At 43.1% G+C, this 12633-nt stretch overlaps 1 protein-coding gene across 17 annotated transcripts in view; it reads right to left on the bottom strand.

Moving 5' to 3' along the window:
- The window catches only part of SEMA5A (semaphorin 5A), a 530468-nt gene that overhangs the window by 20403 nt on the left and 497432 nt on the right, over positions 1 to 12633 (bottom strand). For all 17 annotated transcript variants that reach the window (XR_014831038.1, XM_085001952.1, XM_085001944.1 and 14 more), the window contains 2 exons: positions 8107 to 8332; positions 4843 to 5061 (listed from right to left, as the gene is read on the bottom strand). Coding sequence is in view for 16 of the 17 variants with exons in the window: in XM_085001952.1 (XP_084858078.1) it covers positions 4843 to 5061; positions 8107 to 8332 (445 nt within the window). In the remaining variant the exon portion in view is untranslated. The remainder of the gene's footprint in view (positions 1 to 4842; positions 5062 to 8106; positions 8333 to 12633) is intronic.

Genomic DNA, 12633 nt, shown 5'->3' with positions numbered 1-12633 from the left:
TGACACTGGTCTGAGAGATACTGTCAGACAGAACCTCCAATATTCTAACATCTGACTCCTTCTTCCTAGCCAGCCCCTCCCCATTTTTGCTGATTCCTAGGGCAATGCTACAGGATGTGGTCAAGATGTCATTAAACTCTTGATTACTGGGCGACAAACAGTCTTAACCATGGCTGACTTAGTTAAAAAGCTGATGAGAGACTTACTATTAACATATGTAGATTGTATCATGATTTATTGTCTCTGTGGCTCTCATTAAAAAAAAAACAATAGGAGTTCCTGTTGTGGCACAACTGGATCAGCAGCGTCTCTGCAGCACTGAGACTGAGGTTCAATTCCTGGCCTGGTACAGTGGGTTAAGGATCTGGTGTTGCCGCAGCTGGGGTGTAGGTTGGAGCTGTGACTCAGATCTGATCCCTTGCCCGGGAACTCCATATTCTGTGGGGCAGCCCAAAAGAAAAACAGAAAAGAAAAAAAAAAAAAACAAAACATAAAACAAAATACAACAGAAGCAACCATGAAAGGAAATGTCACAATCATTTAGGACATTAGGTTGCTTTGGCTAGAATGACCTACTCTGTGTTTTTTCTTATGCCTACCATGATTTACTGCATCTTTATGAAGCCATATTTTTTTTAGCTATAGGCATAGGGAAAAAGAAAGCATTTCTGAGAAACACAAGCAGAAACTTCCTGTGATGATATTTTTGTTTGCAAAAAGTAAATCAATACCAAAAAAAAAAAAAAACCCGCCAACCCAATTTTAAATGAGTTTTCAACCTAATTAGAAATTTTGTGATTCAGTGGTTTACATAAACCTGCAGAATTCAGTAACATTTTCCCAAATAGGCCATAAGATATATCAGAAAATAAAGAGGAATTGATCAGATAGCTGACACTGGTTGTATCACTGGGAAAAAAGAAGGCAGACATATGTTTGCCTAAAGTGTAAAATTTTCCAAAATTTTCCAAACCCTCTCCTCTATCTGTTGTCACTGGGCAGTTTTCTCTGTCTGTAACCTGACAGAGATTCTCACTCACTGATTCTTCTCCTCACCTTTATTGTTTTAATAAGAAAGAGGAACAAATGGTCTTGGTGAATTGGAATATTACTTGGTAACAAAGAACCATGTGCTGGCTCTACCTTTGTCAGCCAAGATCTGGAGTCACTTCGGAATCAAACCTGAACTGAGGCAAAGAAAACGCGACAGAGAAAGACTGAGATACTTCTCAAGGTTGGAGGTCAAGTATGGGAAGTCAAGGTACGAGTGAGACCAACCTACCAAAGGTGAGAAAGGATAGTTGCAACACGGGCTCAACTTTCACATCGTATTGTAATTTTTGATACACATTAGAACTGGAGATCAAATGGTTCACTGATTAATGTAACAGGTATTTTATAGTCCTCTAAACTTAAGACGGATTTTCAAACGTAACCATAACGAGAAAACTTGTAGGTCAAACATAGGGCCCATGTGTAACTGCGTTGTGGACAGAGCAGGACTGAGGAGGAAGGAAGACACCCTGGAGGAGGTGAAAATAGCCCACACCTGGCTGAGAAGCTCCGCATCCCCAGCCCCAAGCACTCTCAACCTCTCCTGGCTGAGTTACGTCCTGCCCTGTGTTAGGAATGTTCCGGGAGGTAAGAGAGATGGATGTTTGCCCCACCCGGCCCCTTGAACGCATCCATTACCAAGTGGAAAGTGGGGGCGGCCACTTTGAATATTTCCACAACCCTCTGTGGAATCTTGGCTTTGGCCAAGAAAATGAGGACAGAGTTATTTCCAGACATTAAGGTTATGTATACATGATACTGGCTTGACCATCAAATCAGCGAAAATAACAACAGTCACTAGATCATATTCACGGGATGTCTCTGGGATGGAGCTGAGCCTTGCCCTCGAGGGCCAGGGCAGCATCCAAACATCCAGAGGAGTCTGTACATTCTGCCGATGGCAGGGAGGACCGTGTCTGGAGCCTGGGGAGGTGGGGGGTGGATCCTGACATGCCTGCATGGCGCTCCCTGCTCCATCTTACTGCATGGATCTTAATCTCATAATGCTGCCCACAGGCTCCCTCGAGCACCGCCCCCCTCCCCCGGAAGGAATCCTTCCCCGCTCTACGCTGGGGCTGTGGGAAAGACATGGCTCTGTGACCTTTCCCAGCTCCTCGGCATCGCTTGGCCAAGAAAGTTGGGTTGTTTGGAGAGAAGAGTCTCCCGAGGCTGGAGAAATACGGGCAGAGATAGTCCAGGAGGACCGGAGCAGCTGGAGAGCGGGGACATTCTCGGGAGCCTCAGCTACAAAGCTGGGAACTGTATTTTCAGCTTAACATACACACTTATTCATCCATCTATCCACACACCAATCCACCTGTCGTCATTCATCACCCATCTCTCCACCCACAATTCACTCGTGATCCATCCATCCATCCATCCATCCTTCCATCCATCCGCAGATGCTCACAAAGAATTGCTATGAGTCAATTCTTTGCTTAAGGAACTCAGAAGGTTGTTTGCACCTACTGAGAATGATGCTGTACTTGCAGGCTTCTGTGCCTTGCTTCAATGCCAAGTACACAGTATTTGGCATAATCCCTCATTGCCCATCCTTGTCTGTCTATATGGCCAACTCCGTACTGTCTCCTATCATTCAGTAATGCCGAGTGCCTGTTCAGTGTAACTGCCATGATCCCCGCTCAGCGGGTCCCTGGGTTGATGTAGCCACTACGTCTTGTCATCACCCCCATAGCCGGGGACCCCTGTGGGTTGACATAAGTCACAGGATACCTCCTCACGAAACTCTTAAGTCCCTTTCTGACCCGGACCAGGTCACTGTGCCTTTCTGTCCTCAGTGAATGGGCACAGTGGGCTATCCAAAAACGGTTGCTTAAAAACTGAAAGAAAGATCAAGTAACCAAGCCGTTATTTTCTCATCATTCAACACGCATCACTGACAGCTATTTCAAGGGTGTGCCAGGCCCACGCTGGGAGTGAGATGGCCCCGGCCCCGCCAGTGTTCACTCTGACAAAGTCAAGGGCAGGAAGCACTCCTAGAGCGCTGCACTCAGAATGGCCGTGAAGCATCAGGTGAAATGAAAGATCCTCTGACTGGGACAGCAGGTGGAAGAGGTCAAGGTTCAGAGCTGCACACAAAGAGGGGCTGGAGGGAAGCAGAGGAGCCTCAGGGCTGTGTCTGCGGACAATGCCCTGAGCAGGGGCTCCTTGAGCTCACTTTCCTAACCCCGCAGCTGTTGGGCAATTCTGTGAAACGAAAAGCCAGGCCTCAGGAGGAAGAGCCAGGAGGCACAGCTCTGTGGGCCCCCAGGATGGGCAGTGGGTGTTGAGGGGACCGAACCTGGGAGGAAGTGGATGTCTGAGGGTAGAAGGCACCGGGGCAGTGGGGCAGCCTCTGGCGTGTCACCTCCGCGACTGTCACTCTGGTGGGAGGACTCTGCGGTGGGAAGGAGGCCAGTTCCTGGGGGGGGCTGGGCCCCTCGGAGTCTGGGAGGGACCAGCTCCAGTGTCAAGGACAGGATCCAGCCCACGGCAGCCCAGCTTCCTCCTTATGAGGCCTGTCCCTGGGTCCACCATCCCTGATAGGGCTCCCAAGAATGCTTTGTTTTGTTTTGTTTTTATCATTGTAACCCCTTCCATTTTATTTTTTGAAGTTTTACTGAACTAGAAAACTGACTCATAAAATTAACGACCTTTACCTCCTGAGACAAAAATCCATGGATCAATAAAGAAATAATGGAAATAAGAATCTAATTTAAATGAAATGAAAACGAAGTGAGCATGCAGCAAAAGGGCTGTGGTTAAGGGACTACTTAGAGCCTTAAAGTCAAGCAGCAGAAAAGGAGAAATGTTGACAAGAGGAAAGAGATGAATCTAATCCGGCCTAGGTTGTAGTGTCTTGAGACCAGTGCAATTGGAAGATCACATCTATGTCCGTCTATATCCTCATCTATGACTGTACACCTGTACCTATACCTACGTTTACATCTGTATCCACATCTGCATCTATAACTACATCTGTATCTATTCCTACATTTACATCCATATCTATAGCTACATCTGTACCTATACTTACATTTACATCTGTATCTATATCTACATCTATATCTACATCTATGTCTTTACCTATATCTACATCTATACTTACATTTACATCCATATCTATAGCTACATCTATATCTACATCTGTATCTATAACTATGTCTATATCTATATCTACATCTATAACTATATCTACTTCCGTATCTCTATCTACATCTATAACTATATCTACATCTGTATCTATATCTATAACTATGGCTACATCTATAACTATATCTATATCTGCATCTACATCTGTATCTCTATCTACATCTTAACTATATCTACATCTGTATCTACATCTACATCTACATCTGTATCTATAGCTACATCTGTATCTATATCTGTAACTATGTCTACATCTATATCCACATCTATAACTACAGCTACATCTGTATCTGCATCTCTGTCCATCTATATCCACATCTATAACTATGTATCTGTACCTACACCTACATTTACATCTACATCTATATCTAAACCTCCATCTCCATCTTCATCTGTATCTACATCTAAATCTGCATCTACATCTCACCCTACATCTCTACCTACGTTTACTTCTGTATCTACTCCTACATCTACATCTAAACCTGCATCTAGCTCTATAGCTATGTCGCTACACTGACATCTACCTCTCTATCCAGGCACCTATCCATCTATGACCAATTTCATCTCCAGCATACAGCCAGGGGAGCTGAGGTCGGACCTTGCTGTTCAGACCTTTGCCAGGTGACTCGATCCGCTCACCTGGGCAGGGCAGGATGTTGCACTCCTGGTACTCCAGGGACGGGCCCAGGCAGGGCAGGCCCCCGTACTTGGGCTCCGGGTTGTTGCAAAGGCGCTTCCGGTTCCGAATGCCCCGGCTGCAGTCTCGGCTGCACTGTGACCATGAGGTCCAGGCCGACCAGGCCCCGTTGACCGTGTGGGCGGAGTATCGCCCAGCACGCAGGAAGTCTCCAGAAAGACCTGCAAGGAAATGGCCACAGTGTGATTCTGTCAGGAGCTCTTAAGAGTCACCAGAGTCCGAACGAACCTTCGTTCTGTGTTCCTTGTCTGCTTGGCTTCTGCAACGACACTCTCAAATGTCAGCGGGACACTCTCTGCACTTCAGGAGCAAAAAACAGACAGAGGAAAAGTTGCAGTTTGAGTTACAATGTATAGCTCCATCTTCTTTTTCTGGGTTGCTATTAAATAGGGGTACAGCGAAGAGTTCAATTTATGAATGTGGCCAAGTCCTTACCCAAGTAATGGGTTTTTCACAATAGGTCACTTATTCTAAGGAATTTCTTACAAAGAAAACACACCTTCTCACGTCTGCTGGGAATTGCACAACAAAGGGCCCTTGTGCACTTCATGTTCATTTGATGCAAGTGCCTATGGACTTAGAATGTTCAAAAGTATTCAGTCATTTTCTCATATGCAGCAATGTGACACAGGTTTTTGTGTTCCTTTTTTGTCTTTTTAGGGCTGCCCACACAACAAATGGAAGTTCCCAGGCTAGGGGTCGAATTGGAGCTGCAGCTGCTGGCCTACACCATAGCCCCAGCAACACACGGGATCCAAGCGGCATCTGGGACCTACACCACAGCTCACAGCAACACTGGATCCTTAACCCACTGCACAAGGCCAGGGATCGAAGCTGTGTCCTCATGGATGTTAGTCAGATTCGTTTCCACTGAGCCGTGATGGGAACTCCAAAGTGACATAGGTTTAACCCCAAACTCTCAAAGTATGCCATGAAGTTCTGGGGAAGTGTAGGCAGACGTGTCTACAGTTCTCTTCACTACCAGGTTCTTTTGTTGTTTTCTTAAAAACTCTCACTCAGAAAAACCTAGATGAGATGTTCTTTACAGAAAATGGATTAGAAACATTTTTCTGTGATGAGACAGTTCTTTGTGGTTAATCGGTAAAAAGCACACTATCTAGCCTCATTTTGTGCGGTCAGAGGCAAACAAATTCAATTGTGTATTCTCAAGATATCAATACCAAAAGTATGTGGATGGGCATTAAACTTAGATCCGTGAAGATACAAAAAGAGGGAGTTCCCTGGTGGCCTAGTGGTTAAGGGATCTGAGTTGTCACTGCTATGGCTCAAGTTCAATACCTGGCTTGGGAACTTCTGCATGCTGTGGGCTCGGCCAAAAAAATCAAAAAAAAAAATAATAAAAACAACATACACAAGAAGGATGAAGTATGTTTTAAGCCACACCCACAATATCCTTTTGGAGGAAATAAAAGATGTCTTTTATAAACGTGAATCAAAATTTTCCTTAGTTTATAGTAGTGTCATTTAAGTTGAATGTTAGTGTTGGTTTTGAATGTATCTGAGAATGGAAGGATTAAAAAATATATGTTGAAAAAAGAGAATACAGTATAGAGGAAAGCTCTGTCATTCTTTTTTCACTTTGATGCATAAGAAATGAGGTCACAGTCTGCTCTGAAATCAGGGAATGAGCAACGAATTGGAGACGAGGTTGCCAGATTTAGCCAATAAAATACAAGAATCTCAGTTAAATTTTAGTTCTGGATAAACAACAAATAGGATTTTAAGATAAATATGACCACATAGTACTTGCGATCTACTTATCCTAAAAAACATTCTTGGAACCTACTCATCCTAAAAAAATTCTGAAATGGAATTTCTGCTGTGGTTCGGTGGGTTAAGAATCCAGTTGCAGTGGCTTGGGTCACTGTGGAGGTCCCTGGCCTGGCACAGTGAATTGATCTGGCATTGCTGCAGCTTTGGCATAGGTTGCAGCCACAGCTCAGATTCAATCCCTTGTCCTGGAACTTCCATATGCCAAAAGCAACAGCCATAAAAAAAAAATCTGAAAAATATATGGAATTCATATTTAATTGGACATTTTGTATTTTATCTCACAACCCTAACTTGAGATCACAAGACCTTTCCTTATGGTAAGTAGATCTTTAAAATGGGTCTTCAGGAGTTCCTATTGTAGCTCAGTGGTAATAAACACGATTAGTATCCATGAGGATGCAGGTTCAATCCCTGGCCCCGCTCAGTGGGTTAAGAATCCTGCGTTGCTGTGAGCTGTGGTGTAGGTTGCAGACTCAGCTCGGATCCTGCATTGCTGTGGCTCTGGCGTAGGCTGGTGGCTACAGCTCCGATTAGACCCCTAGCCTGGGAACCTCCATATGCCTCGGGTGGGGCCCTAAAAACAACAAACAAACAAAACAGCACAAAAATGCTGAGAAATATTCCAGGTGGTCTACTCTAAGATGTTACTACTGCTGTTCTCCTCAAGTTGTGCTCCACGAACCTTCTAGAAGCACTTAATTTCTTCTTAGCCCTGGAGAGGTCCTGCTAAATGAGACGAGAGTGATGGGAGAGGTGCAGAGGAAGCAGAAATGAATCTTTTGGGGAGGCCCAGCCTCGCCCCCTCTCCCGCAGTTGAGATGCCGGAGCTTCAAGGGGGACAAGGGAGGTGCAGGAGGTGAGGTGACCATTCAGGGGCAGGGCCAGGCAGAGGGTGGACCTTCCTGTCTCCCGAGAGTTCTCCCTACGTGATCCATATGGCATTGACGGGATTTATACAATTACAAGGGGCAACGCAATTTCAAAGACTATTAAAGGATTCTCACTTGCTGGACTTTCTAATCAAAAGATCCTTTTATGCATATAAACACAGAGATGCACTTCCATTGTCTTTGTCCAGTTTGGGGATAACTACAACAAAAAGCTTATTTGCAGTTTCCATGTCCCAGGGCCGGAAGGACGATGCAAGAACTCTGAGGCTTTCTCAATATATTTTCTGACCCTGAATACATCTCCCAGAGATGCTTCTGGTCCTGTTATAAAGACAGGGTTGTTCTGAGGGCTGAAGTCACAGGACCACCTCACTGTGTAGCTGAATTTTTAGAGTAATGGTCTTTCTCATCGATTTGCTATGAAGTCAGCTCTGCTGTAGGGATTGTTGTTACAAAGATGGCTCAGCTGTAACTGCTCTTCTATGAACTAAGAGACGAGATGGAACGCCTGTCCCCACTCACCGTCGGTGGAGCACCCGCTGGTGCCGTCGCTAGAACAGTACCGCATCTCAATCCTCTGTCTCCCCACTTCCAGCAAATTTGGATCAGGCAGGCGGGCCTTGCATGTGTACCGAAAGCGCTGCTCATAGTGGCCCCCGTTGTCAGAGATGTTGACAGGTGTCCATGGGGTCCAGGGCGTGGTCTTCTTCAGCTCGGGGCACGGGTTGGTGTTGCAAGACTGGTACTCCTGGGAGAGAAAAGGCATGACCGGTGCTTATCATAGGGCAGAGCAGAGCCAGGGGTTTCCTTCTTAACGTGAAAGACAGCTCTCCAAAACTGCAGGTCCTGACACCCACCAGCTACTCCACAAAGTTAAAAGCACATTTTTTTTTTTTTTTTTTTTGGTAAATCAGGCATTTCAGAGAATGTTTAGTGTTCAAGCTAACTATAAAAGGAATCTGCATAGTTTCTGCATCAAGGATGAGAATGAGCTAATACATGTAATTGTATATGAATAAAAATGGTGATTCCCCAGTCATCTTTCTTTCACTTAATAAGTGACCCAAAATGCTGATTATTCTGATAAATTCAGATTTGTTTTTTAAGATTAAAGATAAAATGATGGAACCAGGCTTTGCTTTCTTGGACCACATTATGTTCAGTTTGAGACTAATATTTAAAGTTTGGGGATCACAGATTCAAAGTGTTTAGAATGGCAGCCATCCAAATGATAACACAGAATATAACTTTTAGTCGTAATAGATCTTAATTTAATTCACAAGATTTCCCTGATTAACATTTTCATGGCATTTCTGTCTCACCTCCCTTTCCCTAGTACCAGGCACCTCCCTGGCAGGCACAGGTGGGAGGCCCTGGCACCTGGAGCATGCTGTTTGGGGGTGGTGGAATTTAGGATTATAAACTTAGGCCTATTAATCTGGCAAGAATTTTAAACATTCTGTCTCCAGAAATAAGACTAAATCTAAGGGGCACAGGATTTGACCTTGGACATAGCACTGGATCACAACTCCTCCTGTTGACAGTAAAGGATGTTTCACTAGAGGGAAAACACACAACATAGAATATACCCCATCATGGCCATACTTTTAAAATAGTTTTATTAATATATATATTTATTATACAAACATAATACATATAATTTATATATAAATAAATATATATAGTTATGTATATACATAGAGAGATGGGAGAAGGATGGAACAATTCTCTTTTTCATAATAAATCTTAGAAAACTAATGAACTCTTACTATCTATACAGACATATATTTATTATGAAAAAGAGAATTGTTTCGTCCTTCTCCCATCTCTTTTGGTTGAATGTTTGGATATTTATCCAGTAGATCAAACAACAAGAATTTTCTAGTATCAGGCATCGCCCATTAACTGTGTACCCCACAAAAAGGACTCAGTTCTTTATTTTTACCCTGCTCTCCGTATCTCCAACAATGACTTCCCATTCTCCATCATCTTACCTCACGTTTCCCATCACTGGTCATCACTATACAACCTCCCCCACAAAATAGACTTAGACTGGAAGCAAACTGGACACAAAACAGACATGAGTCAGGCTACACATTTGGTGAGATCAAAACCCAGGCTATCCACACCTGGGAGACAGAGCCAGGAAGTGGAGGGAGATGAAGGGGCTGGATTCTCAGAAGGAGAAAGTTATGCATGGTTTCCCTCTCTGGTATTCAGCTGAGTACGAACTCATGTATGTGTACAGAGACACTACCCATGGGTTGGGAAAGACCTCCCTGAAAAGACAGATAAGAGGGAATGGTGCATCTCACTCATATAGGGCTGGGAGGAGCACTTGATCCTAAGAGCCAGGCTGAAAAGTTCCTAATTCTCCAGGCATCCGTTGGGGTACCAAGAAGACGCATGTCTCCAGAGCAGGGAAAAACCACCCCAGACGAAACTCTGCTCTGATCACAACAAAGCTTACTAATAAAACCCCTAAAGATCAAACTAGTTTCATACAACTTGATCTTGTCCCAAAGGAGAGCTTGAGCATATATGGGGGGTACAAAAGTGTCCAGGACACAGCTAGGAAAAGGCCACAATGTCTTATGTCGAATCCAAAATTACCAGATATGCGAAGAAGGTGCTAAAAAACTCAACCTATTATGAAGAGAAAAGGCAGTCGACTAAAATTGGCACCAAAACAATACAGATGACAGAATCTAATCAAGAACATTTAAAACAGTTATTACAACTGTACTGCATATGTTTAAGGAGCTAGGAAAAAGACTTAACATATTAAGTAGAAACATGGAAGATATAAGGAAGAAATAAAATCAGCTGTACACAACAGTCTGTGAGGCCATCTTTAATCTACTATAAAAACCAGACAAAGGCATCAGAAGGAAAGAAAACTGCATGGAAATATTCCCTGTTGACCTAGGTACAAAAGTGCCTAACAGGATTTTAATAAATAAAACTCCAAACTATACACAAAGATTGGTACCTTATAATTTAGGTAGGGGGTAGGTCAAGGGTGAAAGGTTGCATTAACATTTAAAATGGGGTGGCACAAATGAACCCATCTACAAAATAGAAACAGACTCACATACATAGAGAACAGACTTGTGACTGCCAAGGGGAGGGGGAGGAAGTGCCACAGACAGGGAATTTGGGGTTGGTAGATGCAAACTCTCACATTTGGAATCGATTAGCAATAAGGTCCTACGATATAGCACAGGGAACTATATCCAATCTCTTGGAATAGAATAAGATGGAAGATTATATGAGAAAAAGAATGTATATATATATACATGTATGACTGGGTCACTGCTATACAACAGAAATGGATACAACACTGTAAGTCAACTATGCCCTAGTAAAACATAAAAATCAGATCAATGTAATTCACCATATTAAGTCTTAAAGGTAAACCTATGTGAACATTTCAATAGATACAGATTTATGAGCTGATAATAGACAAAAATCCGTTCCTTATAGAAACTCTCAATCAAGAAGGGATAGAAATGAATTTTCTAAATATGATGAAGAATATTTATTAAAAACCTACAAGCAGAATCTTACCTAAAAGTTAAAACCTGCATTTTTTAAAGCTGCAGAATATTAGATCAATATTCATTTTATTGCTGTGTATTAGCAATGAGGAATCATAAATTAAAAGAATGTCATTTACAGTAGTATCAAAATATGAAATATTTAGGAATAAGTTTCACAAAAAATGTGCATGACTTGTACACTTAAAGAAAATTAAATTTTCTAAAGATCTACAGAATCAACATAATCTTAGTCACAATTCCAGAAGCATTTAAAAAAATAAACTTTGATAATTCTAAATTCCAGGCATGCAGAAATTCAAAGTATCTAGAATAGCAAAAGCAATTGCAAAGAAAAGACACTGTTGGAGAATTTATACAACCTGACTTCAAGATTCATTATAAAACTACAATACTTAAAATGTTGAGGCATTAAGATTGAAAGATGGAGCTGAGGAATGGAAAGCCCAGCGATAAGACTCGCATGTTTATTGATTTTTATGTTTGATTATCTGAGACCACTCAGATCACTACTAAACTGAATGTAACTACTAAGTATTTGCATATAAATGTTTCCTAAGTACAACATGTGCAACATGAAGGTCAATTTTCCCTACATCGCATCTGCCTGAAAAACGCTATTTTCTTTCATAACAATCAGCCAGGGTAGCAACTTCCTGCGAAAGCCTATATATCCACGGGCATCAACTGCATTCTTTTATAATCATATTTCTCTTCTCGTCGGTTTCTTTAGCTACACTGCATGTTCATGCCAACACAGACCTTTGAGCATGGAGGAGTTAAAATCTTCCATGGGGGTTGGAGAGATTTCTGAGTCACAGGACAAACTGGTAGAAGGGCCACCTTCTAACCTACTGTCTAACCCTCTGCAAATCTTGAGATGCTCAGAACATGTTTTAGTCCATCTGGGCTGCTCTAACAAACCACCGCAGACAAGCCATTTGTAAACAACAGAAATTTATTTCTAACAGCTCTGGAGGCTGGAAGTGCGAGATCAGGGTGCCAGCATGATTGGGGGAGGGTCCTGTCTGGGTCACAGATCTCTTTGTAGTCCCACATGGCAGAAAGGGCTAGCTTATTCTTGGGGCCTATTTTATAAGGACAGAAATCCCACTCATGGGGACTCTGCCCTCATGGTCCAATCATATCCCAAAGGCCCCACTTCCTTTTTTTTATTTTCCAGGGCAGCACCTGTAGCACATGGAAATTCCCAGGCTAGGGGCCAAAACTGAGCTGTACCTGCAGCCCTACACCACAGCCAAAGCAGCACCAAATCCAAGCCAAGCTTGCAGCATTGCCAGACACTTAAATCCACTGAGCGAGGCCAGGAATAGAACCTGCATCCTCTGGGATACTAGTCGGGTTCTTAACCCGCTGAGCCACAATGGGAACTCCAAAGGCCCACCTCCTAAGACCATTACTTCAGGCATTAGGTTTTCCACACATGGATTTGGGGGCACACAAGCATCCAGCATATAGCAGAACAGAT

The sequence above is a fragment of the Sus scrofa genome, chromosome 16 (genome assembly GCF_054392235.1).
Source record: "Sus scrofa isolate SSC_HxYL_T2T_F1_AM1 chromosome 16, Sscrofa_HxYL_maternal_Yorkshire_Landrace_v2.0, whole genome shotgun sequence".
Classification (NCBI taxonomy): Eukaryota; Metazoa; Chordata; class Mammalia; order Artiodactyla; family Suidae; genus Sus; species Sus scrofa.
Note: the sequence above shows the minus strand (reverse complement) of the source record. Positions and strands in the feature narration are given on the sequence as shown.